The following is a 27,500-nucleotide window of genomic DNA, read 5'->3' as shown; positions in this document are numbered from 1 at the left end:
AGTGGAAAATAAAGTAAAAGATTATATAGGTTATATATACTGTTTTAGGGCTGCACGATATTGAAAAGAGTCAAGATATCCGAGTCTATTACTGAATTCCTCCCAAAAATAAAACTCCACCCCTACTCAATATTCTGTTTCAGTTAGAAATACAGATTAATATGTGAATTTACTAATGAATTTAATAATAATGGGCTGTCACTCACTTAATCACTCACTTGCAATAGGTTTTGGGTTGCCAGGTTTGCATTTCGGGATTAATGTTCATTAAGAAATGATTCAGTTTTCATTTGGTTTTCAGGAGAATGAAACATTTTGGCGTCTGTGATATAAATGAGTGCAAAAGCAATAATGATGTTTTTATTCTCTCAGGGCTTGTAGCAGAAGGAGAAAAGACACAGAAATCTGGCAACATCGTGGTGATGAAGGATCTTCTAGGTAAGTGTTTGGAGTAATTCATCATATACATGCATATAGACTAATATATAGAAGTGTTCATTATCATTCTGCTAAATAATACCGACGAACTGCTAAAGACCATCACAATAACACACATGACACTAAAGTAATGCAATAATCATTATGTATAAACATTAGTTGTAACAAAACTCATTACAGATGGGAAAAATTGTGATAAATGAGGAAGAAATGAAAAAATAGACTGACACCTTCTCACACACAACATCTGACCTTATACAGACAAATAACCTTAGTCCTGTTTTTGAGTCTGCCACTATGCTGGTGCGCAGGTGTTAGTAGCTCCGCCCTCTTCTGAAAAGAGCACAATCTCATTTGAATTTAAAGCTACAGTCACCAAAACAGCACAGTTAGGATCAAAGCCTAAAAGGGTGAGTTTCAGAGAGTTAGAGGACATTATCTGTGTGGTATTTTGAGCTCAAACTTCACTACACACACTGTGGAAACATCAGAGACGCAGTTTACAGCTTGTAAAAGGGGGCAGAATAGGTCACCTCTACTGACTTGTGTGTTCTCCATAGGGAAGCACCCGGTGTCTGCTCTGATGGAGATGTGTAATAAGAAGAAATGGCCTCAGCCGGAGTTTGTGATGGTCCACCATAGTGGTCCAGACCACCGCAAGAACTTCCTCTTTAAGGTCAGTGTTTCACTGGTTACAGCATCTCAGACTGATATGCACTCAGTATATATGTATTTAACATCAACTCTGAATTTAGACGTCATATTATTAGAACAGTACTGTGGCCGAGAGAGCCTAACGTGCTGCAGTTTAAGAAAACACATGCAATTACAAAATAAACGCCAGCACATTTAAAAAACAAAAGCAATGTGATGTGTATCTAGTCAGTCGCAAAAGATAATAAGACAATGATGTGCAAGAGGAGTCACTGTGGAAAAAAAGATTTCTCTCCTTTAAGTGAGAATTTGCCAGAGTTGTGAATAATTTCAGGCTTTTGACTGTGTAGCGCTGCACGATATCGGCCAAAACTGACATTGCGATATTTAATTTTTCTGCTATGCATATTACGATATTGAGTATACTATCACCAGATGAAATGAACGGCTCTATTTGGAAATAATTCATAATTTTAGTTTGGATAGTATAATTTTGTTGTTTGATTTTAGTTTAGTGCATCTGTATGAATAAATAAAATCCAAATCACTAGCACTGACAAATGCAGTGGCGCAAAGATGCAAATGAAATATACAGAATTTTATAGTTTTCTGGGAGTCTAGAAGGCAAAATAACAATAAACAAATGTAAAATATCACTGTATAGTCTACATCGTATAAATACAATTTCTTAAAGTGAAAAGCAATGTAATTTCTTGCCTGAATGTTTTAAACTGGCTTGAAATGCTCACTGACCTTAAAAACAAATGCAAATGATAAACAAGTTGTTTAACTTAAGTAAAATTTTGCAGTGAATCCACAAATCATGTATGATTTCAATTGTGGAAAATCCCAACTTGACATTGCAGATCCTGCGATGTGACTATTGCGGATGGGCACATTGCAATATCGATACTGAAATTTTATTTTATATATATATATATATATATATATATATATATATATATATATACATATATATATACATACATGCATACATACATACACACACACACACACACACACACACACATACACACATACACACATACACACATACACACATACATACATACATACATACATACACGCACACACGCACACACACACACACACACATACACACATACACACATACATACATACATACATACATGTATGTATGTATGTATATATACATGTGTATATATATATATATATATGTATGTATATATATATATATATATATATATATATATATATATATATATATATATATATGTATGTATATATATATATATATGTATGTATATATATGTGTATGTGTATATATATATATATATATATATATATATATATATATGTATGTATGTATGTATGTATGTATGTATGTATGTATGTATGTATGTATGTATGTATGTATGTATGTATGTATGTATGTATGTATGTATGTGTGTATATATATATATATAAGATAATAAGAGCTTCACATGTTTGATCGTGTGTGTGTGTGTGCGTCAGGTGGTGGTGAACGGCAGTGATTATCAGCCTCAGTCTGCGAGTCCTAATAAGAAGCATGCGAAGGCGATGGCGGCGACTGTGGCTCTGCAGGCCATGGGTGAAGTCGCAGGAGACGGTGTTCATTCAGGTCCTGTGTTTACAGCTGCCAGCAGCAGCAGCACATGAGGACTCACACACTCTCACAGACACAAACACACTCGCTTACAAACACACACTCATCTCCGTTGGCCACTTCAGCTTTATTTCTGCTGCATGAACACAGAAATGATAATGTAGTAATGACACGTGACTGAATGCTCCAGTGTTTTAGACTGTTCTGGATTCATGTAAGTGTTTCATGCATGCTTTACAGCTGTTTTATCTTCATAAACTGTTTGTTAAAGGTCATCATGCGCTCTTTTTCTGTTCCTGCCAGAATTTTTGTTGGTTTTTTGTGATGAAACTAAATAAATGAAAATGTGTCGCTGGAATTAGATCAGTATGATTTCTTTTCATGTTTTTTTATGAATATTTCTTTAATATCTGTTTACATTTTAGTTATAAACGTGTTTCGCTAGATGCATAACGTTTTTTTACGATGTCTGTATAGTTTAATTTGATGTCCGTTTATATCTGTTTTAGTGTTGGTTATTTTAGTACAAGTTAAACTGAATAAAAAGACTTTTCCTTTGGTTCAACATTGCCAAAAAGCTTTTAAATTTGATTATTTTCAGATGTTTTTTATTATTGTTATTTTGTTGTGATGATGCTGGTCTCATAGTAATGATGTATAATACAGTAAATTAACATTAGTTTAGCATGTTAAAAAATGAGTACACCCACAGCTTTTATCCACCTCAATCATAGCAGAATTGAATGCACTGTGAACAAACATGAACATTAACAAGGGTTCATATTAAATGCTGTCAGATGTATTATTTGATAACATTTGTATCATTAAAGTTCATTTATTAGTCTCAAAGTGAACAGTTTATCAGTGCATGTTTATCCACTGCATGTAACCATCTACTTGTGGAGTGGCAGTCCTTCTCTGATTGGCTGAAATATACTTAGCCACGCCCCTCCAAGCTAAGTTAGTTTGCTCAGAGTTAAAGATTAGACAGAGAGGAGCAAAAATAAACCTCACCCCCTACTAAATATTCAGTATCAGTTGGAGATATGTTATCATACTAAAATAAAAAGCTTCTGGTAAACACTGACTTTAACAAAAACAAAACGCACAAAAAGTGTAAAGTATTAGCAGTTAAACATATACTGGTTATAATTTAGCTCCCAAATTGAAGGAGGTATTTTGTGTTGGTCTCCATGCTAAGGTTTGATTTGATTTGATTTATTTATTTTTGAACAACAGATCATACATAAAATATCATTAGCAAATAATACATTTAAACATGGTCGAAAATGGAGCGGGATGAAGCACAAGCTTATCATATTCCCCACCCCATTCCCACATACATCATTCGTCTATTACTTGAACTTATTCCTTCTTTTACTGATCTCTTCTTTTTGCGTGAAACATATTTTATCCTTTTGGCATCTTTGACAAATGATATGTTTGATTCCATTTGTACCTTTACATTTTGTACCATAAACCCAGAGGGAAAAAAACATAGTACAGCAAATAGCCATTAATAAAAACGTCATCATACCTGTCTCTTTTTATACTTTTTCAATCTCCTTCATCGTTATATTCCTTTAATAATCTATATTTATGCAACTTTTTAAATTGATTATTATCCTGACATTGTTTGAGAGTCTGATCTAGACTGTTCCATAGTTTTACACCACAGACAGACACAAACTTTTTAAAGTTGTTCTTGTTTTCAACCTCCTAAAATATAGTACTCTCAGATTATTTCCCCCTCGTCGTTGTTCAAAAAACGTTTGTATGCATTTTAGTAGTTTATTCCTAGCTTTAAACATTAAATTGTTTTAAATTTAACCAAATAATTAAACTTAAATATCTTTAATTTAAAAAATAAAGGATTCGTTTGCTCCAAATACCCCACATATCCTCTCAGTCTAATGACTTTTTTCTGAATTGTCCCCCATATTTCAACACAATAACTCATATATGGCAACATAAGCGTGTTATATAATATATACACTGATTTATTGTCCAGGATAAATCTAGCTTTATACACTATTGCTACAGTTTTGACTAATTTTAATATCACATTATTTATTTACGGTTTCCAACTAATTATATGATCCAGTACAACACCAAGAAACTTATTTGCATTCACTCTCTCTATAGCTTCATTATCAATATGTTATCAATATGTTTGTACAAGAACAAACATATTACAAGAAAAAAAATCATCTAAAACACATCAAACCGAAACTTAAACACAAAAGAAATTGAATGTTCATTTTCAAATTGAGCACTATTGATTCAGCGCAGACCTCATGTGGACTGCTTAACCTGAAGGTAAACAAACTGTACTAAGCAATAAATACACGGCATGTTAAACATACGTAGCTTTAATTAGTCGAATGCATTAAAACACACTTTAAAATGACATCAGATTTCAGAAAATAGAGTTGCACGTTTAACACAGAAGAACTAACAGCAGCATTTACAGCGTGAACAGCACCATATGCTTATACTTCAATACAAATAACTTTCAGCTAAATAGTTTTATTACCTAAAATATTAGTTTCACAAATTTGACATTTCAAAGCAAGCTTTACGTTCCTCATCAATATGTGTCAAAAACCTAAAGATTTAATAAAATACCAAAGCTTTTCTGACACACTAAGTGAGGTTTTTTACGCTTGGTCTCTTGTTATAGGCTGTCTGTAGTGTCCACCCTGGTGTGTTTTTTGAGAGGCGTCATTAATCGCTATACATTTCACATTCTTCCTTGGCCCAATATGTACCTGCTATGTGTACAGAAAGAATGCTGATATGATATATCAAACACAATCAGTAGTAGGCAAATATATATTGGGTGCATATATTTGTAAATTTGACCCTGAAAGAGTATATATATATATATATATATATATATATATATATATATATATATGTATATATACAGTTGAACTGAATTATTAGACCTGTTTATTTTTTCCCCCAATTTCTGTTTAACAGAGAGCAGATTTCTTCAACACATTTCTAATCATAATAGTTTAATAACTCATCTCTAATAACTGATTTATTTTCTCTTTGTCATGATGACAGTAAATAATATTAGACTAGATATTCTTCAAGACACTTCTATACAGCTTAAAGTGACATTTAAAGGTTTAACTAGGTTAATTAGGTTAACTAGGCAGGTTAGGGTAATTAGGCAAGTTATTATATAATGATGGTTTGTTCTGTAGACTATCGAAAAAATATATAGCTTAAAGGGGCTAATAATATTGACCTTAAAATGATGTTTAAAAAATTAAAAACTGCTTTTCTTCTAGCTGAAATAAAACAAATAAGACTTTCTCCAGAAGAAAAAATATTATCAGACATACTGGGAAAATTTCCATCCTCTGTTAAACATAAAAAAAAAAATTTAAAAGGGGGCAAATAATTCTGACTTCAACTGTGTGTGTGTGTGTGTGTGTGTGTGTATATATATATATATATATATACATATATATATATATACATATATATATATACATATGTATATGTATATATATATATATATATATATATATATATATATATATATATATATATATATATATATATATATTTCACAAACAATAAATACTCATTTAAAGACAAAGCAGTACTTACAGCCACATAAATGAACAGCACCATTCCGCAATACTCCGATGGTCAGAAATATCACCAGAAAATTCAACATATTTAAACATTACAATTTCACAAACTTTCCAAATATTTTATCGAGAGAAATGTGGGATTAGTTAATAAATCAAAGCTAAAGAAGAAAAAATCCTGTGATATATTGGAGATTTAAGTTGTTAAGATTAAATTGCTAAGTATTAAAGGTCCCGTGATGTACTTTATTATTATTATTTTTTTTATTGGATGATGAAGAGAGGGCGGAGCATAGAGTAGCTCTTCCCCTTTAAAAAAACAGCCACTAGCGTTTTGTTTTTCTCACAGCTCTGCCTGCATTAAATGATAAGCCAATGAGAAGAAGTAGGCGGGGCATGTCAGACACTTGAGAGCATTTGATTGGTCAGAAGATTTAATGAGAAACTAAAGTATGAGACGACGTGAATAAATCTTGATCCATTTAGGAGGAAACGACAAACTACAAGCTTTACATCAGGTTTATATCTTATAAATGTGAATTTTGTCACTGTTTTGGAGCAGAGGAGTTTATAGATAACCTAACAGACTGATAATAACATCTAAAATAGTGATTGTAATTTCACAGGGCCTTTAAACAGTATTGATCCACAGATAAATCAATATATTTTTAAAACATTCACAGTTCCTCAAATGAGCGCTTTGCATGGAAATGTCTGAAAGTTGAATCCCTGCATCTTATTGTTCGTCCTGTTGAATCAGATTCTCCCCGACAGCAGCAGGAAAGCTATAAGCAGCGCCGTGACCAGCAGAACTCCAGAGATCAGGCCGATGCGGATCCAGGGAATCTGCTGATCTGACTGATGATCCCGCTGACCTGATCACAAACAGCACACGTTAATGTCTGCATCAGAGCTAAATCTGCAATTGCTAGCACACATTGTTAATCTTAAAGGGGAGCTATTATGTCTCTTTTTACCAGATGTAAAATAGGCCTCTAATGTTTCTAGAGTGTGTGTGTGTGTGTGAAGTTTCAGCTCAAAATACCACAGTAATAATGTTCTCTACCTCTCTGAATCTGACCCTTTTAGGCATTGATCCACATTGTGGTGTTTTGGTGTCTGTCGCTTTAAATGCAAATGAGATTGTGCTCTTTTCAAGAAGAGGGCGGAGCTACAAATGCCTTTGCATCAGCATAGTGGCAGATTCAAAACAGGACTAGTGTTCTCAGTGCTGGTCAGGTGTGCATGTTGTCGTTGGTCAGTGTGTGCTTCATGCTTCTGTCAGTCTATGTCGCTCCTGTCGCCGTTCATTTGTGCTTCATCTAAAACACCACATCTATAATCCTCTTAGTCTATGCTGATATTAACTTCGGCAGCTCAAACACTCTACAGACGGCTGCTTCTCACTCAGGGCTGCCGTTTATGCTAATGAGGAAGTGATGGTGACTAGTGGGCGGGGCTTTCCCCTCTGATTGACATTCCTTCTTGGTACGTGTTATCAAAGTGTTTCTGCAGACTGTGTTTGTCAAGTCTGATTAGAAGAATAAATACAATTAATTAAGTTTACCATTAGAGGATGGAGATATAATGGTAAAATTAAAGTGTGAGCAAATTCTCCTGCACTGAATTATTGACTAACTAATGTGTGCTAGAAAAATAAACATTGTACATTTTTATTTCAAGCAGACTTAAAATACTAATAAATCATGAGAGAAAACAGAAAATACCACTGACCGGAAACGGTGCCTGGTAATAACATATCCGTCATCAGAAACGATTAAAAGAAAGAAAAAACAAATAGATCAGAAGTTAATTTAAAAACACGCTCACTATAAAGACACTATAAAGCATTACAGTTGAAGTCAGAACTATTAGCCCCCCTGAATTATTAATCCCATTTATTTTTTTCCCCAATTTCTGTTTAACAGAGAGCAGATTTCTTCAACACATTTCTAATCATAATAGTTTTAATAACTCATCTCTAATAACTGATTTATTTTCTCTTTGTCATGATGACAGTAAATAATATTAGACTAGATATTCTTCAAGACACGTGTATTCAGCTTAAAGTGACATTTAAAGGCTTAACTAGGTTAATTAGGTTAACTAGGCAGGTTAAGGTAATTAGGCAAGTTATTGTATAATGATGGTTTGTTCTGTAGTAGACTATCAGGAAAATATAGCTTAAAGGGGCTAATAATATTGACCTTAAAATGGTTCATAAAAAATTAAAAACTGCTTTTATTCTAGCCGAAATAAAAGAAATAAGACTTTCTCCAGAAGAAAAAATATTATCAGACATACTGTGAAAATTTCCTTGCTCTGTTACACATCATTTGGGAAATATTAAAAAAGAAAAGGGAAGGCTAATAATTCTGACTTCAACTGGATATGTGACATGATCACAAAACCAATCATAAGGGTCCATTTGTAAAAATTTGATATGAATCACATGACAGCTGATTAAATAGGCTTTCAATATATCAAATCGGAGTGACACAGTAGTTCAGGGGTTAGCACCCCAGGGTCACTGGTTCGAGTCCTGGCTGGATCAGTTGGCATTTCTGTGTGGAGTTTGCATGTTCTCCCCGTGTTGGCTCTGGTTTTCCCTACAATCCAAACACATGCGGTATAGGGGAACTGGGTAAACTAAATTGACCGTAGTGTAAAAGCGTATGTGTGAATGTAACCCCACCAGTCCTACACCACCCAACCCGCTTTGGGCTGGGATCGAACCGGCGACCTTCCGCAAGGGAGTCGGGTGCTCTACCAAGGAGGCTAAAGACCATGGCCTCTAGCATCTGTCTCTAGAGCACCTTCAGAGATCAGAGGAAGGAGATTTACCTGCACAGCACTCACTAGCTGGCCTCTGTTACATATAGGTGTTGAAAAAGGAATGAGATATATAACTATTTGACAATCTGACGGTTTATTAAATAGTTTAAATATGGAGAAAAATACTCTTAATGTTGTCTAAATGATGTTTTTAGACATTTCATTCATTCATTTTTCTTCGGCTTAGTCTCTATTTTAGAGGTTGCCACAGCAGAATGAACTGCCAAGTATTCCAGCATGTTTTACACAGTGGATGCCCTTGCAGCCACAACCCAATACTGGGAAACACCCAAACACACTCATTTACACACACACACACAATTTAGTTTATAATTCCCCTATAGCTCATGTGTTTGGACTGTGGGGTAAACCAGAGCACGGAGGAAACCCACACCAACATGAGGAGAACATGCAAACTTCACACAGAAACGCCAAATGACCCAGCAACTTTCTTGCTAACCATTGAGATACATTTTTAGCAATGCATAATTACCAATTACATGTTTACAGTAGGTAATGTACTATCTTCTATGATCTTTATTTAATATTCTAATCATTTTTATTGGATGAAAGAAAACTGTATAACTTTGAGAGGTGCAGTACATACAGCTGAAGTCAGAATTATTCACCCTCCAGCTTAATTTGAATTCTTTTATATTTTTTTCCCAATTCCTGTTTACCGGAGAGCAGATTTCTTCAACACATTTCTAATCATAATAGTTTTAATAACTCATCTCTAATAACTGATTTATTTTCTCTTTGTCATGATGACAGTAAATAATATTAGACTAGATATTCTTCAAGATACTAGTATTCAGCTTAAAGTGACATTTAAAGGCTTAACTAGGTTAATTAGGGTAAAGTTAGGGTAATTAGGCAAGTCATTGTATAACAGTGGTTTGTTCTGGAGACAATGCAAACTAATATTGCTTAAGAGGGCTAATAATATTGACCTTAAAATGGCTTTAAAACTATTAAAAACTGCTTTTATTCAAGCTGAAATAAAACAAATAAGACTTTCTCCAGAAGAAAAAATATTATAGGAAATACTGTGAAAAATTCCTGAATCTGTTAAACATCATGTGGGTAATATTGGGAAAAATCATAATAATTTTGACTTTAACTGTACATACGTGTTTGTTTGGCAAAAAACAAAGCAGTGCAACAGAAGTCTGGTCTTGTGGTCACATAATAAAATATCAATAATTAATAAAGCATGTACTGAGCAGCACTTACCGTGACTGTGTGAGGTTGTGTGTGGGTCAGTGTGTGTTGCGCTGGTGCTTTTCTCAGTGTTTCTCTCTGTGCTGCTGCTGTGAGTGTGCGTGTGGGGATCATATGTTGTGTGCGCTGGCAGCGTGTCAGTCTGAGAGCTCGTGGTATATGTGTCTGTGGCATATGAATCTGTAGCATTTGTATCTGTAGCATATGTGTCTGTGATATATGAATCTGTGGCATTTGTCTCTGTGGTATTTGTATCTGTTGCATATGTATCTGTGGCATATGTAGTTGTTGCATATATATCTGTGGCATATGTATCTGTATCTGTATCTGTGGCATATGTAGATGCTCCCGCTGTGCTGCCAGTCTCAGTCCCTGGCAAACTGGAAGGAAAATCTGTGATGGCCGGCCGACCTGAAAACACAGCTGAGAGAGAGAGAGAGAGAGAGAGAGAGAGAGAGATTACTACTACTATTATTATTTCTGTTATAATTATGTAATTCAAGTTTTTATTGTCTTTCTTTCGGTGTTTTGGTGACTGTCACTTTAAATTAAACTGAGATTGTGCTCTTTCCTAAAGAGGGTGGGGCTACAAATGCCTTATAACCTATTATAAAAGAGGGCGGGGCTACAAGCACCTGTGTGTCAGCATAGCGACAGATTAACAACAGGAATAGAGTTATCAGTGTGAGTCGGATCAAAGCTGCGTCACATTTCAGAGGATGTATCCTCCTAAGGATGCATTCGAAGGGCGCTGCATCATCGCAGGTATTTGACTGGGCTTGTGAATATGTGCAGGTATAGATTACTCATGGAGGAATATGATTAAGTGTCTGTACGGTTGTGGATGTGCATGTGCATATGTATTTACATTTCACATACAGTGTGTTTACTTATTTTTATTTGCTGGCATGCGAGGTTTGTTCTTTAAAATGTGAAAAACTTTAAATAAAATATTTAAAATATACATTTCAGTTTTGCTCCCTGGCATGTAATGTGATATAAAGTAAACGTTTCATTTCGTTATAATAAAAAAAAATAAGAAAATAAAAAAATAAGAAAAAGAAAACACGCTGTACATTCGGAAGTGTAGCATGCATTCATAAGGTTTTATTGCGCAGCGACGCTACTTTCAATGCGTTCGATTTACTATACATTAAACAGCAACTGCGTTTCACGAAAGTCAGAGTTAAGAAGCCATTCTTTATCCCACATGGATGCTGTGAGGATAAACAAGAGACAAAAAAAGATACCAAGACTTGAGTATAGTGAGGATTGAATGAATGATAGCTCCTAAAAGTATCTGAGAGACATCTCCTTTTTGCATAGTAGGCCTACCTTGTGTTTTATTTGCTAAATGTAAGCTATTTTTTTTTAAGATTTATATAATGCATACTATACATTATTTATATTTAATAAATTATGACTTTTTTATACATGGACAATGCACAGATATTGATGTTTCACAATGTTTTTTTTACTACATTATTTGAATCTCCCAAGCTTGTTTACATTGCTTTACTTACATTAAATACCCAAATATCAGAAATGACAACAGATTGTTGAGATTTAATTAAAAAAAAAAGTCAGCTTTAATGTTGACTAATGCACTTGACAGATTTCATTCATTCATTTTCATTCAGATTTTTCCCTGGTTTATCACAGTGGAATGAACCGCCACTTACTAGACAGATTTATATATATTTTTTATTGTAGGTGGTTTGTTTAAGTGTTTTTTGTTTGGTAAAATAATTAATAACTGCATCTTTAGTGATTTTTTCATCTAATTACACTGTCTTGGTGTATTTAGAGGTTTTTGCATAAAAAGCACAAGTGGATTTAGCTGGTTTTGACGCAAAAGAAAACCCACCTTGTTAAAAACCAAAGAAATGTCTAAAGTGACATTTTTGAAAAAAGTTATTTTAATTTACCAGCTAATAACCTTTTCATTATCTATTCACCTTATTCTTTGCCGACGAGCGGGCGCAGCCATTTGAATCTTTTTGGCTTGAGACTTCCGGTCTCATTCACTTCCATTCATTTTTAGTCGTTAAAAACTACTCGTTTTGCTGCTTGATGTTGCAAACTGATATTTTCTTATTATATTATTCTACTTGGTGTGTATAGTAATGTAAACATTTGTTTGTAGAGCGAGTAGTTTGACCGTTTTCTGCCGTTTATTATTCCTAGTCATTTCTCCCATAGGGGACCTAATCGGAAGTTCTAAAACAATCGCGAAAACAGGCACACTTCAGCATTTTAGAATAAGGTCTATACAATGAAACTTCTAAACCTAATCAGACGAGCCTGATAGAAAATGCTCATTTTCAAAAAAAGAGGTCTGACGGATTTAGAGGGTTTTGCATCTAAACTCTTCATATATTTCCAGCTTTTGCAAACCTTGCTTTGTTTTCAGATCACTTAAGTTGTAAAATCCCTTTGAAAAAAAGTAATTACAAATTTCATTACTGTTTATTCAAGAGTTCACACTTAGCTGATGATTAATTATAAGCTTGTTTGGCATGCTGTCCCGGGAGAGAGCCCTGAGCTCATAAGATCCTCGAGCCCGGGGCTCCCTCCCGTTGCAAGGCGAGAAGTTTGAGAGTTTGAGCTCAGGTAGATCTTGAGAACTCCCCTACTGTAATAATCAATGAACAGCCAGTGATTGCTCTTGAGAGATAACCATTTACTAGGAGCATGTCTATAGTGCCGGTTTGGATTAGTCAATTAACTTATGTTGCATGTTTTTTGGACGGTGGGAGGACACCGGGGAACCCGGGGGAAACCCACGTGAGCACGGGGAGAAAATGCAAACTCCGCACAGAAATGTCTGCTGGTTTGGTAAAGCCTAGAACCAGAGACATTCTTGCTGTGAGGCAACAGTGCTAAGCACTGGGCCACCGTGTCACCCATCTAGGAAGAAGGAGGAGTAGGGGTGGATGGGGGGAGTCTTCAAAACGAAGATAGCGGTGGTATGTAACCCAGGGTATTTGTAGTAGCTTAGGAGTCGTCTGATTGGTGCATTGAGAATTGGATAATGCGGATCCAGCCGCTAGCAATCATAAGCACGTGATCCTCTCGAAACTTGTTTATAACTAAACTTCACTTAACGACAGCTGTTATGATCGAGATCTGTCTTCTGTAGGCTAGATCGTCTCATTTCAAAACGCTCGGTTCAGCCTGTGTGGACTTCGAAGGACTCACCTTTGAAGCCTGAAATGAGACACAGCTCAAATGTTGGCAGTGTCAGAGAATGTATCAGTCTATAATCCTCTTAGTCTGTGCTGACATTATCTTCAGCAGCTCAAACACTCTAATGGCTAATGGACAGACGGCTGCTTCTCACTCAGGGCTGCTTTTTATGCTAATGAGGGAGACTAGTGGGCGGGGCTTCCCCCCTCTGATGACAAGTACAAAGGGAGAATGTCAATCAAAGTGTTTCTGCAGACTGTTTATATCAAGTCTGATTATAAACAATACAAATAACTCATGTTCACCATTAGAGACTGGATATACTCACACACTTGTTTAAACCCCTTATAAAAGTGATTTTTGCTTTATATATGTCCTTAAAGACTAATTAAGGCCTTATTCTTATACTATAGAATTTATTTTAAGGATCCGCAGGTATTAGTTTTGGATCAACTTTCCCTTTCAGCACATCCCTACCCCAGACAGTGAGCATGTGTCTCTCCGGGAATCCTCTCTGTAGGTCTCCGTAATCCGAGCTCTTGTATCGGCACTGATAAACACCCTGATCAAACCCACTGACTGATCTAACAGTGAGAGAGAAGATCCCGCGGCTGATGTCCTGCTGGTCTGGTAATGTGATGAAGCTGCTGTAATCCTCCAGAGTCTGTGTCTGTCCAGAGCTCAAGCGCAGGATCTCTTGCTCGTCTTTAACCCACTGGATGGAGATTTCTTCATAGGGTTTGTTTTTGGGAATATTACCGAAGCATTCGAGCGTGACTTCATCGCCTTCAAACGCCTCCGCGTGAACTATGGAAAACTTTGGTGCTATGCAGAAAAACACAGGAGAGAGAACATGAGACAGAATATATATATTCAGTGCATCTGGAAAGTATTGATAGCACTTCAGTTTTTCCACATTACTTAATGTTACAGCCTTAAACCAAAATGGATTAAATTCATGTATTTCCTCAACATTCTACACACTATCCCCCATAATGACAATGTGAAAAAAGAGTTTTTGAAATCGTTGCAAATTTATTCCAAATAAAAACCTGATAAATCACATGTACATCAGTATTGACAGCCTTTGTCACGAAGCTCTAAATTGAGCTCAGGTCCATTCTGTTTCCACTGATCACTCTTGAGATGTTTCAGCAGCTTCATTGGAGTTCACCTGTGGTCAATTCAGTTGATTGGACATGATTGAAAAGGCATACACCTGTCTATATAAGGTCCCAGGGTTGACAGTGCATGTCAAAGCACAAACCAAGCATGAAGACAAAGGAATTGTCTGTAGACCTCCGAGACAGGATTGTCTCGAGGCACAAGGCTGGGGATGGTTACAGAAACATTTCAGCTGCTCTGAAAGTTCCAGTGAGCACAGCGGCCTCCATCATCCATAAGTGGAAGATGTTTAACCACCAGGACTCTTGCTAGAGCTGGCCGACCATCTAAGCTGAGTGATCGGGGGAGAAGGGCTTTAGTCAGGGAGGTGATCAATAACCCGATGATCACTCTGTCTGAGCTCCAGCATTCTTCTGTGTAGAGAGGAGAAACTTGCAGAAGGACAACCATCTGTGCAGCAATCCACCAATCAGGCCTGTACGGTAGAGTGGCCAGACGGAAGCCACTCCCCGCCTGGAATTTGCCAAAAGGCATCTGAAGGACTCTCAGACCATAAGAAACTAAACTCTCTGGTCTGATGAGACTCAAATTTAACTCTTTGGAGTGAACGCCAGGCATTACATTTGGAGAAAAGCAGGCAGCGCTCATCACCAGGTTAATACCATCCTGCATGGTGGTGGCAGCATCATGCTGTGGGGATGTTTTTCAGCAGCAGGAACTGGAAGACTAGTCAGGATAGAGGGAAAGATGAATGCAGCGATGTACAGAGACATCCTGAATGAAAACCTGCTTCAGAGTGCTCTTGACCTCAGACTGGGGCGATGGTTCATTTTCCAATAACATAGCCAAAATATGAATAGAGTGGCTTCACAACAACTCAGTGAATGTCCTTGAGTGGTCCAGCCAGTGCCCAGACCTAAATCCTATTGAACATCTTTGGAGAAATCTGAAAATGGCTGTACACCGTCGCTTCTCATCCAACCTGATAGAGCTTGAGAGGTACTGCAAAGAGAAACGGGCAAAAATTCCCAAAGACAGGTGTGCCGAGCTTGTGGCATCATATTCGAAAAGACTTGAGGCTGGAATTGCTGCCAAAGGTGCATCAACAAAGTATTGAGCAAAGGCTGTGAATACTGACGTACATGTGATCTTTCAGCGTTTTATTTTGAATAAATTTGCAACGATTTCAAAAACTCTTTTTTCACATTGTCATAATGGGGGATAGAAAAACTGAAGTGCTATCAATACTTTCCGGATGCACTGAATATATATATATATATATTACATTTTCTTTCCAATTAACAAAAAAGATTGTATTCTTCTTAAAAAAACCAAAGCTTTGTTAACGCACCATTATTTCAGCTGTTCATTCGATGGTATTCATATTCAAATTGTCAAAGACAGACTTTACTATTATTTATTATTTTACTATTAAGCCCTTCACCGTCACCCCCACTGTTTGGACATAGACATGAACATGACATGTTCATCTTAAATGATTGCCAATCTTCAACACTGGTCTCATTTTAAAGAAGACGGAGGTCAGAGTGTAGCTGAAAAACGTTCACTAAAGTTCAATAAAACATATTATAATACAATACATATGTATTTTACAAAACCTGTTTTAGCCTAAAATGGACAGAAGATCAAACATAAACATCTAAACAGATTATATTCTAAATCTGAAGTTGATATCTTAAAGAATTAGCTTCCTGTCAGATTTAGTTTGGTCGCAGTACCAAACATGACCACCAGATGACATACAGTTTGCATTGGTGACCATACAAGATCCCCTATTTCTGGTTATGTTTTGAGGAATATGAGCCATATGTTTCATACTTTTGACAATATTTATAAAGTAGATAAGTAAATTCTATAGTATGGACAGTTTGGTATTTGATTTTAGTTCTACTTCTAAAAAAACATGTATTACTTCGCTAGAGCAATCTGCTTTACGACACTGACAAGTATCCTTGTTGCAAATTGTTCAATAATATCCAAAAATCTCACATCACCAGATATGGACACTAGACATTATAAGCTTTCAAATGATATATAGTCTGTCATGATTGCTTTATGTTTAGACTATATTATTATGATTTAAATATGTAACGGTGCAATATCAGTAGCTAAAATGAATACAAAAAAATGGCTCCCACTTTATAAAAAGGTTTGATTAGTTACTGACATGAACTAATGATGAAGAATACTTGTACAGCATTTACTAATAACAGTTTAATGTTTATTAATGGATTATTAAAATTTAAATGTATGCTTGTTAACATTAGCTGATGCACAGCGAGTTAACATGAACAAACAACTTTACTTACATTAACTAGTGTTAATAAAGATGAATAAATACTGAAATAAATGTAATGTAAGTAAATAAATCAATTAATATAATCTCATTATTAAGCCGTACCCAAAAATGACCCATTGATAATGTTGTTTCTTGCGGTACTTACGCAACACTTGCAGTAAGACGGAGCAGATGGGTATCGTTCCCTTCCAAAGGCATTCGTAAATCTCTCCGTCGTTCAGCATCACGTCTGTCAGGATGATAGAGAAATCTTGAGTCTCTGCCGGATCTGTGATGAAGTTCACCCGGTCTTCAAAACCTCTGCCGACGCTCAGTGTATCTCCATGCAGAGAGAGGACGTCTTTCCCAATGGCCTCCCAGTAAACCTGCAGCTCGTCTGCTGGAAAACCAGAACCATTGCAGGGCAGAACCACAGACTCTCCCAGAAACACCTGCAGCTCAGCTGTCTGGAGGAACTGGCCAACACCCACTGCAGCCCGAAAGACAACAGCAGTCAGTACACTCATTCACTTATTTTCTTCCAAACTGAATATGGAGCTATATTCATGCCACAATTCTGTGTTTAGAGCATGCTAATTGGCTTGTTGCATGCACATTCATAATTCTGTGTGCAAAAGGTCATGTTTTAAGCATGCAAAATGACTTGTTGCATGCAAGCTAAAAAAATTTTGGGCAAAAGATCATGTTTTGAGAATGCAAATTGGCTTGTTGCACACACACATTAACAATTTGGGTGTGCTAAAAATAATTTTTTGAGGCTGCAAAATGACTTGCGTGTTAATAATTACGCAAATATTGTGTTTTTAAGCATGCCAAATGACTTGTTGCATGCGAGTTAGCAATTTAGTCCAAAATATCATATTTTGAGAATGTAAAATGTCTTGTTGCATGCACATTAACAATTCTGTGTGCAAAAGATCATGTTTTGAGAATGTAAAATGTCTTGTTGCATGCACATTAACAATTCTGTGTGCAAAAGATCATGTTTTGAGCGTGCAAAATTGATTGTTGCATGTGTGTAATAATTTCTGCATGCAAAAGACCATATTTTAAGCATGCAAAATGACTTGTTGCATGCGAGTTAGCAATTTTAAGTGCAAAATATCATATTTTGAGAATGCAAAATGTCTTGTTGCATGCACATTAACAATTCTGTGTGTAAAAGATCATGTTTTGAGCATGCAAAATTACTTGTTGCGTGCGAGTTAGCAATTTTGAGTGCAAAAGATCATATTTTAAGAATGCTAGTTGGCTTGTTGTATGCCCATTAACAATTCCATGTGCAAAAGATCATGTTTTGAGCATGCAAAATAACTTGTTGCGTGCGAGTTAGCAATTTTGAGTGCAAAAGATCATATTTTAAGAATGCTAGTTGGCTTGTTGTATGCCCATTAACAATTCCATGTGCAAAAGATCATGTTTTGAGCATGCAAAATTTACTTGTTGCATGCGAGTTAACAATTCTGTGCACACAAGATTGTGTTGAGCACACAAAATGACCTGTTGCATGTGTGTTAACAATCCTGTGCGTAAAAAAATCATGTTTTGAGAATGCAAATTGGCTTGTTGCATGCGCATTAACAATTTGGTGTGCAAAAGATCATGTTTTGAGCATGCAAAATGACTTGTTGCATGCAAGTTAACAATTCTGTAAGCAAAAGATCAGGTTTTGAGCATGAAAAATGTACTTGTTGCATGCGTGTTTATAATTTTGCATGGAAAAGAACGTGTTTTGAGCACACAAAATGACCTGTTGGATGCATGTTAACAATCCTGTGCATAAAAAGATCATTTTGAGAATGCAAATTGACTTGCATGCACATTAACAATTCTGTGCAAAATATAATTTTTTGAGTGTGCAAAATGACTTGTTGCATGCGCGTTAATAATTTTGTATGCAAAAGATCATGTTTTTAGCATGCAAAATGGCTTGTTGCATGCACATTAAAAATTTTATGTGCAAAAGATCATGTTTTGAGCATGAAAAATTGATTGTTGCATGTGTGTTAATAATTCTGCACGCAAAAGAACGTGTTTTGAGCATGCAAAATGATTTGTAGCATCCACATTAACAATTCAGTGTGCAAAAGATTATATTTTGAGCATACAAAATGACCTGTTGCATGTGTGTTAACAATCCTGTGCGAAAAAAATCATGTTTTGAGAATGAAAATTGCATTTGCATTAACTATTCGGTGTGCAAAAAGTAAGTTTTTGAGAGTGCAAAATGGCTTGTTGTATGCACGTTAATAAATCTGTGCTCAAAAGATCAGGTTTGGAGCATGCAAAATTACTTGTTGCATGCATATCAACAATTCTGCATGCAAAAGATTGGGTTTTAAGCGTACAAATTGGCTTGTCGCATGCGCTTTAACAATTCTGCATGCAAAACATCATGTTTTGAGCGTGCAAAAATAAATAAAAGTAAAAAATATGAAAAGGAAACATTAACTAAATTAAGTAAAATAAAAACTATTAAAAAATGACTGAAAACATAAACAATTTACAGAATAGTCAATTAATAATATCTAGACATTTGATCTTTAAAATTGATAAAGTACAGCCTCTCAACCATTTTTTATTAACATCAATATTTATATGAACATTGAATATGAATAACAAACTGCTGTTCAGTTACTTCTGTGCGGAAAGATCTGTTCATTAACAGTTTATTTTTCCAACATCAAAGAGTTCAAAAGTCATAACCTATTGAAAAGTGAATATTTGAACTGGTGCTGCTGCTACAGAGTTGCTCCTAGAGACCCCCAAATTGTCCAGGGGTTTACTGAGAGCCATCTCTACAAGCATGTCTTTCCCCCTCTCAAGACTGCTCTACAGATAAAACTTAAGAATAAATAAATATAGTAATATATCAGCAAACACCCAGAAACTAAACACAGAAGAAATCCATCACTTACCCTTGAGGGCTACAGTAAAAATGAATACAGTCCAGAGATTATTCATGTCCTCTCAGAAAACCTGCAATATGTATTAAAAAAAAATAATAATTAGGTTACACTCTATTTTAAGGCGTCCTTATTACACTGGAACTATTCATTTATCTATTGAGTAATATTAATTAATTGCATGTATTTACTATATATTTACCCAAGGGTCAGGGCTGGGACTATAATTAGCTGCATGTAATTATGCATGCATAATATATTGTAATTATGGTCACACTTTACAAGAAGTTTGTGTAAGTGAATGCATTTACTAACATAAGCAAACAATGAACAATGTGTTTATTACAGTATTCATGTTAGTTAACAAAAATACAGTCGTTCAATGTTCATGTTAACTCACGGTGCATTCACTAATGTTAACAAGCATGAGTTTGGATGTTAATAATGCATTCAGACATATTAAAGTATGATGTACAAGTATTGTTCATTGTTAGTAAATACATTAACTAATGAAACCTTATTGTAAAGTGAGACCGTAATTACTATAGTAAGTACATGGAACAAGGACATCTTAAATAAACAACTGTAAATGTAATCCATGAGACGTCCAAATAGGTTCTGCATCAAATTAGAAAGCAAGGGTGTCACAGTGGCACAGTGGGTAGCATGATCGCCTCACAACAAGAAGGGTGCTGGTTCGAGTCCCGGCTGGGTCAGTAGGCATTTCTGTGTGGAGTTAGCATGTTCTCCCTGTGTTAACGTGGGTTTCCTCCGGGTGCTCCGGTTTCCCTCACATTCCAAACACATGCGCTATAGGGGAATTGAATAAGCTAAATTGGCTGTACTGTATGAGTGTGTGTGTGAATGAGTGTGTATGGGTGTTTCCCAGTGTAATAAATGGGTTGTTTTTTAGTTTTTCTCCTGTTGCACTCAACAAACAACCAAACGAACAGAGAAGGGTCTCATGACCTTAAGGTTAACTTTACACCTTTCTCCAAATATCAGGAGGTAAAATATTGACCCTCGAGCATGACCAAATGACCAGAGAAGGGTCTCTTGACCTTAAGGTTAACTTTCCCAAATTTCAGGAGGCAGAATATTGACTCTAGATCAGTGGTCACCAAACTTGTTCCTGGAGGGCCGGTGTCCTGCAGATTTTAGCTCCAACCCTAATCAAACACACCCGAACAAGCTAATCAAGGTCTTACTAGGTGTACTTGAAACATCCAGGCAGGTGTGTTGAGGCAAGTTGGAGCTAAAACTTGCAGGGACACCGGCCCTCCAGGACCGAGATTGGTGACCCCTGCTCTAGATAATCATGCTGACACAACAAACCTCAAACTTGTGCTTTGCAATCAGATTAAATGTGCACCTGAGAGAGAAGGTGGGCCTGATCAACTCACACTTCACTCTTCTCTAATAGGCCGAACTTTGGCCAGCACCTATAGTCAATGTTGACTATAAAGATGAGGGTTTCTTGCTGAAACATTGGAAGCTCGGCCGTGGGATAAGTGCACATCGCCCGGCATTCTCAGACACATGTGTTGGTTTTCCAATGTGATGGCACGTCTCTGAGGTTGTATATACTTATATCGAATTGCTTGGGGTTTCATTGTTCACTTATCTTTGCGCTCAGCCAAAGCACGTTACCTGAGAACAAGTAATAGCTTCAAAAGACCAAATTTGGGAAAAATGTCATTAGATAGAGACAACAAGATGAATTCAATATCACATTTAACAAATATAATGAGATTAGATCCAGCGGTAGATACAAGATGAACAGTCTGTTGAAGGAGCAGTATCAACAGATATTAAGCAGACAGTCTACTGATACTCAACTGGACCATCAAAATAAAGTGTTACCGATCTGTTTATTAGCACTTATAGTATAGTATGGTTTACTATATAGTTTATATAGTAAATATATATAGTTACTTAGAGTTTATTAGCACTTATAGTATAGTATATATAGTTTATATAGTATATATATAGTTACTTAGAGTGTTTTAGCACTATAGTATAGCATGACCTTATTTTACATCCATAATCTGACCCAATAACTACTTTAATAACTAGTAATAAGTAGGCCCACACGGAATCTGCATACGCAGAATTCAGCAGATTTTTAGCTCATCATTAATTCTGTTTATTTACTTGAGTAAATGTGTGTATATTTATATTTATTCAGTTTTTCAATTAATTACAGTAAAATTATTGACTAATATGAAAATAATCATGATTTATTTACAGTGCAGTTTGTACAGTCATATTTTCTGTCTTTCAGTAGAGATATTATATGAGAGACCTGCTTTGTTTACTAAATAAAGTGGATCTAATTGGATTTGCATTGTAAACATTAAATAAAAGTTAATAAAGCTATTACTTTTTATTTCATATATAAAGGTTTTATTTATGATTCTCCCAAAATAATTCCACATAAATCCGCAGATTTTAACACAATTCTGCGCAGAAATAGCACAAAATGACCGCAGATTCCATCTGGCCCTAGTAATAAGCAGCTAATTAGATGTTTATTGAGCTAAAACTTTTAATTAATGGTTAGTTAATAGCATGAATTTTAAATCGACCCATAAAATGTAAAGTGTGCATTCAGAAAACCTTATGCTTCCAAATAATAATCATGTTCTGTGATGGGGGCGCGTGTTATTTAGCTTATTTTTATTAAAATTTAAATCCATTTTTGTTTTATTAGTAATTTAAATTATTTTACAATTATTTTTATTAATAATTTTTTTTTATTTATTTTAGTCTTAGTTATTGGTTTGTTAATATTGTGAATTGAAATACAGTTGAAGTCAGAATTATTTGCCCCTGTTTGATTTTTTTATTTATTATTTTTTTTAATATTTCACAAATGATGTTTAACAGAGCAAGGAAATTTTCACAGTATGTCTGATAATATTTTTTCTTCTGGAGAAAGTCTTATTTCTTTTATTTCGGCTAGAATAAAAGCAGTTCTTAATTTTTTAAACACCATTTTAAGGTCAATATTATTAGCCCCTTAAAGCTATATTTTTTTCGATAGTCTACAGAACAAACCATCATTATACAATAACTTGCCTAATTACCCTAACCTGCCTAGTTAACCTAATTAACCCAGTTAAGCCTTTAAATGTCACTTTAAGCTGTATAGAAGTGTCTTGAAGAATATCTAGTCTAATATTATTTACTGTCATCTAAATAAAGTGTTACCAAATTGTTTATTAGCACTTATTTATTAGTACTGTATGACCTTATTTTACAGCCATAATCTGACCCAATACCTAAACACAACAACTACCTTAATAACTAATAATATGCAGCTAGTTAGTATTTTATTGAGCTAAAAGTCTTAATTAATGATTAGTTAATAGCGTAAGTCTTAAACTGACCCCAAAAAATATAATGTGTGCATTAATAAAACCTTAAGCTTCCAAATAATAACCATGTTCTGTAATAGGGTGTTTTTTAGCTAAATTTTTTTATTTCTTTTATTTTATTAGTAATTTTAGCACTTAATTTTAGTCTTCGTTAATGGTTTGTTAATATTGTGAATTGATATAATTAGTGTATGCATTAATACAACCGTGCGCTTCCTAATAATAATCATGTTCTATGATATGGGCATGTGTTATTGAGCACGTGGCAGAGGGTTTTGAGTGACGGGCGATCAGCCAATGAGCTCGCAGTAAAGCTGCACCTCTGCCACTCCCACAAATACTTGTGCAGCTTTATTTAACAGTGCTGACCAATGTCAATCACACTGAGCCTGAAACCAGAGCTGCACACACACACTCCACACTGCAAACACACACTCCCTACACACACACACTGATTTAACATGCATCTTACAGGTACCAGTTGAACAATATATTAATTTGATCGAATTTTAATATTCAAAAGGTTATCTCAATACAATTATTCTTACATTTTTAATGCAATTATTCAAGTTTTTTTAATATTATTTGCTCCATTAGTTCATCTATGAGGCACGTGCAGATTCAAGACCTCATTGCTTGTTAAAGTAATGAGACACCAGAGTTATTTTGGTACATTAGTAGATATTTTAGTACCACCATTACACTTTTATCATGTATATTCATAAATTAGACTCAATTTCATTTTTATTTTATTATTTACCTGTTTTAAAGATGTTGTATATTTTATTAGTGTTTTAATGTTTATATTTAATGTAAATTTATTTTATTAACATTTAAATACATTGTTATTTTAGTAGTAATTTTAGTATTTCTAATTTGATTTCACTTTTTAAAGGTTTTATTATGATTGTTTTTGGTTTTATTTGGAAAAAGATGTCAAAACAGTATACAAAAAAGTAAAAAAAAATGCACATCATATATTGTTTATGAAGATCATATACTGTTTGTGCACATCATATACTGTTTGTTGTACAATATGTGGGTCATATTGTGCTTTATTTATATCTTTATTATTATTTTGTTCTGTTATATACACACAGTGCTCAGCATAATTGAGTACAGCCCATTTTAAAATTAATATTTTTTTCCATTTCATATAAGCAAAGTATTTTGGTGCATTTAAACAAAACATATTTAATAAACAGATATATTTATTAACATAATATTTCAGTCACCAAGCATATTTAGAAATAGAAAGATAATACAATTAAAATTAAGCAAAATATTGCAAAAAATGTCACAAAATTTCAACTAAATTGTTCAATTTTTTTTTTTGCTTCTCTTGATTTTTCCTCTGTATTTAAATTTGTATTTAATATTTTTCTATAACATATAAATGTGGCTGTACCAGTTGTTGGACCATTATGGTGAGTTATTTTGTTAGATAAGCTCCAGATTTGGCCTCAGTACTGACTAATTTAATGTTTAATAATTAATTTAATAAACTAATTTAATAAAATTTAATGTATATGCACAAATATAATACTGTAGAGCTTTTTGAAAGAGAAATTTGTAAGGGGTGCACGCATATATGCTGAGCACTGTATATTGTTTATGCACACCATTTTTTATACACATCATACATTGTTTGTTGTACAGTATGCGGGTTATAGTGTGGTTTGTTTATTAATTTATGAATTATTTTGTACTGTTATATGATGTTTATTATATATTTTATATATGTATGTAGCGAATGCGTGTGTACGTACTGGTCCTCCAGGTTAAGGGTTGAGCGTTGAGCTAACAACCCACCACATGAAAAACTAGATGTTACGCAACACCAGCATGGTGCAGCTAAATATCAACTTCGATATAAGCGGCCGTGGGAGTGAGTAAGTATATATTTGTAGTTATTGTTTTGATTTGTACTGTTATTTTCTCTTTCATTTTTGTTTGTTTAACTGTCATAAAAATCTGATAAAAAAATTAATTCATACACATTTTAAAACTGTTGAGAATAAAAAAGCCATTGGTTTATTTTCATTGTGGTCCTCGAGATTTATTTTCCTTCACCTTAGTGCCACCTTACTCATCAGGGGTCGCCACATCTGAATGAACCGCCAACTATTCCAGCATATGTTTTACACAGTGGATGCCCTTCCAGCTGCAACCCAGTACTGGGAAACACCCATACACTCTCACATTCACACACACTCATACACTACGACCAATTTAGTTAATCAATACCCCTATAGCGCAAGTGTTTGGACTGTGGGGGAAACCGGAGCACTCAGAGGAAACCCACACCAACACAGGGAGAACATGCAAACTCAGAAATGCCAACTGACACAGCCGGGACTCGAACCAGCAACCTTCTTGCTGTGAGGTGACGGAGCTACCCCCTGAGCCACTGTATCGCCCATTAAAAATATGTATATTTATTTATTTATTTTAAAAATGGATGGCTTAATCATAAATAAAATGCAGTCAACATTATTTCAAGAATGATTTTAGCTAGCAAAAGGATATTAAATTGCGTTTTGATTTTGCTTATATATATATATATATATATATATATATATATATATATATACATATATACATATACATATACATATACATATATATATATATATATATATATATATATATATATATATATATATATATATATATATGTATATATATATATATATATATATATATATATATATATATATATATGTATATGTATATGTATATGTATATATATATATATATATATATGTATATGTATATGTATATATATATATATATATATATATATATATATACATATACATATACATATATATATATATATATATATATATATACATATATATATATACATATATATATACATATATATATATATATATATATATATATATACATATATATATACATATATATATATATATATATATATATATATATATATATATACATATATATATATATACATATATATATATATATATATATATATATATATATATATATATATATATATATATATATATATATATATATATATATATATATATATATATATATATATATATATATATATATATGTATGTATACAGGCTGATAAAGACAAAAACACATCTAGTGTATTACTATCATATGGAAAATAAAACTGAAAAGAAAAACTAAAACACAACATTATTGCATACTTTAACAGATATACACATATTTACATTTCTATACATATTCTATACTATAGTTCAACTTACTAACGTGATCGGAGTATAAACACTATATATAACCACTGCATTAGCATTTACAAATAAAGTTTGTTACTATTAGTTAAAGCACTGTTTTAATGTAGTTTAAATTAGTTAAAGCATGGTTAGTTAATTAGCATTAATTAAAGCATGGTTAGTAAACAAGAACCAACAAATAACTTTAACAAAGATGAATAAATACAGTGTATAACAGCAATAGATAGTTCATATTAGTAAATACATAATGAACCAATATTTTAGCATCACCCAATTAAATTTCTCTATTTAAACTTCCATGCATTTGCTTAATTAATAACAGTTTAGAATATCAGTCCATTAGTTAATGCATTTACTAACATTAAGTATGAATAATCTTGTTCAACATTTACTAATGCATTAATATTAAAATCTAAAATCATGCTTGATAACATTAGTTCATGCACTGTGAGTCAATATGAACTTAAATATCATTAATTAACACTTCCAAACATGAATAAATAGCACAATAGATGCATCACTAATGGTTTGTTCAAGCCAGTATATACATGAACTAATGGAGCACTGTATTAAAGGGTTAATTTTGAGTACTTGCTAAAACCAAACCAAACAAAAACACACCGAACACTGAGATGACAATACATATTAAAGCTAAATATATGACAGTATATATGTACTTACAGTGTGGTGTGCTTATGAGAGCGTCTGTCTTCATTAATTGATGGCTCTGCTGCTCTTCGTCCACATGTCCTGCAGGTCTGGAGCTGCTGCACATGTTGCTGTATGTTTAGGGCTCAAGATGACATGAGTGTTAAAATACCACCTGATGCAACAATATCAGCACATGGAGTACACACACTGCAGTAACACACACCACGCTGCGTTTGCATGCATTTAGCGGATCGCACATGTCCATGCTTATTTCTGTCCTTTCTTTTTGTTCTTACTCAAGCACTAA

At 34.2% G+C, this 27,500-nt stretch overlaps 2 protein-coding genes across 2 annotated transcripts in view; one reads left to right on the top strand and one right to left on the bottom strand.

Annotated features, from left to right (window-relative positions):
- Positions 1 to 4,184, top strand: part of LOC130233551 (protein SON-like) — a 28,412-nt gene extending 24,228 nt beyond the window's left edge. The window contains 3 exon segments of the mRNA XM_056463650.1: positions 373 to 438; positions 999 to 1,114; positions 2,590 to 4,184. Of these exon segments, the coding sequence (XP_056319625.1) occupies positions 373 to 438; positions 999 to 1,114; positions 2,590 to 2,754 (347 nt within the window). The 3' untranslated portion in view covers positions 2,755 to 4,184.
- Positions 4,185 to 6,293: 2,109 nt separating this feature from the next.
- LOC130220711 (uncharacterized) lies at positions 6,294 to 27,249 on the bottom strand. Its single transcript, XM_056452940.1, has 7 exons — positions 27,224 to 27,249; positions 19,927 to 19,987; positions 17,154 to 17,477; positions 14,041 to 14,388; positions 10,387 to 10,797; positions 8,050 to 8,061; positions 6,294 to 7,190 (listed from the first exon to the last, which is right to left on the bottom strand). Exons 2-7 carry the CDS (start codon positions 19,970 to 19,972, stop codon positions 7,072 to 7,074), a joined length of 1,260 nt encoding a protein of 419 aa, XP_056308915.1. The 5' UTR covers positions 19,973 to 19,987; positions 27,224 to 27,249; the 3' UTR covers positions 6,294 to 7,071.
- Between the last annotated feature and the right edge of the window lie 251 nt (positions 27,250 to 27,500).

Source organism: Danio aesculapii, chromosome 1, assembly GCF_903798145.1.
Source record: "Danio aesculapii chromosome 1, fDanAes4.1, whole genome shotgun sequence".
Classification (NCBI taxonomy): Eukaryota; Metazoa; Chordata; class Actinopteri; order Cypriniformes; family Danionidae; genus Danio; species Danio aesculapii.
The sequence above is the reverse complement of the archived record's forward strand: the minus strand, read 5'-3'. Positions and strand labels throughout refer to the sequence as shown.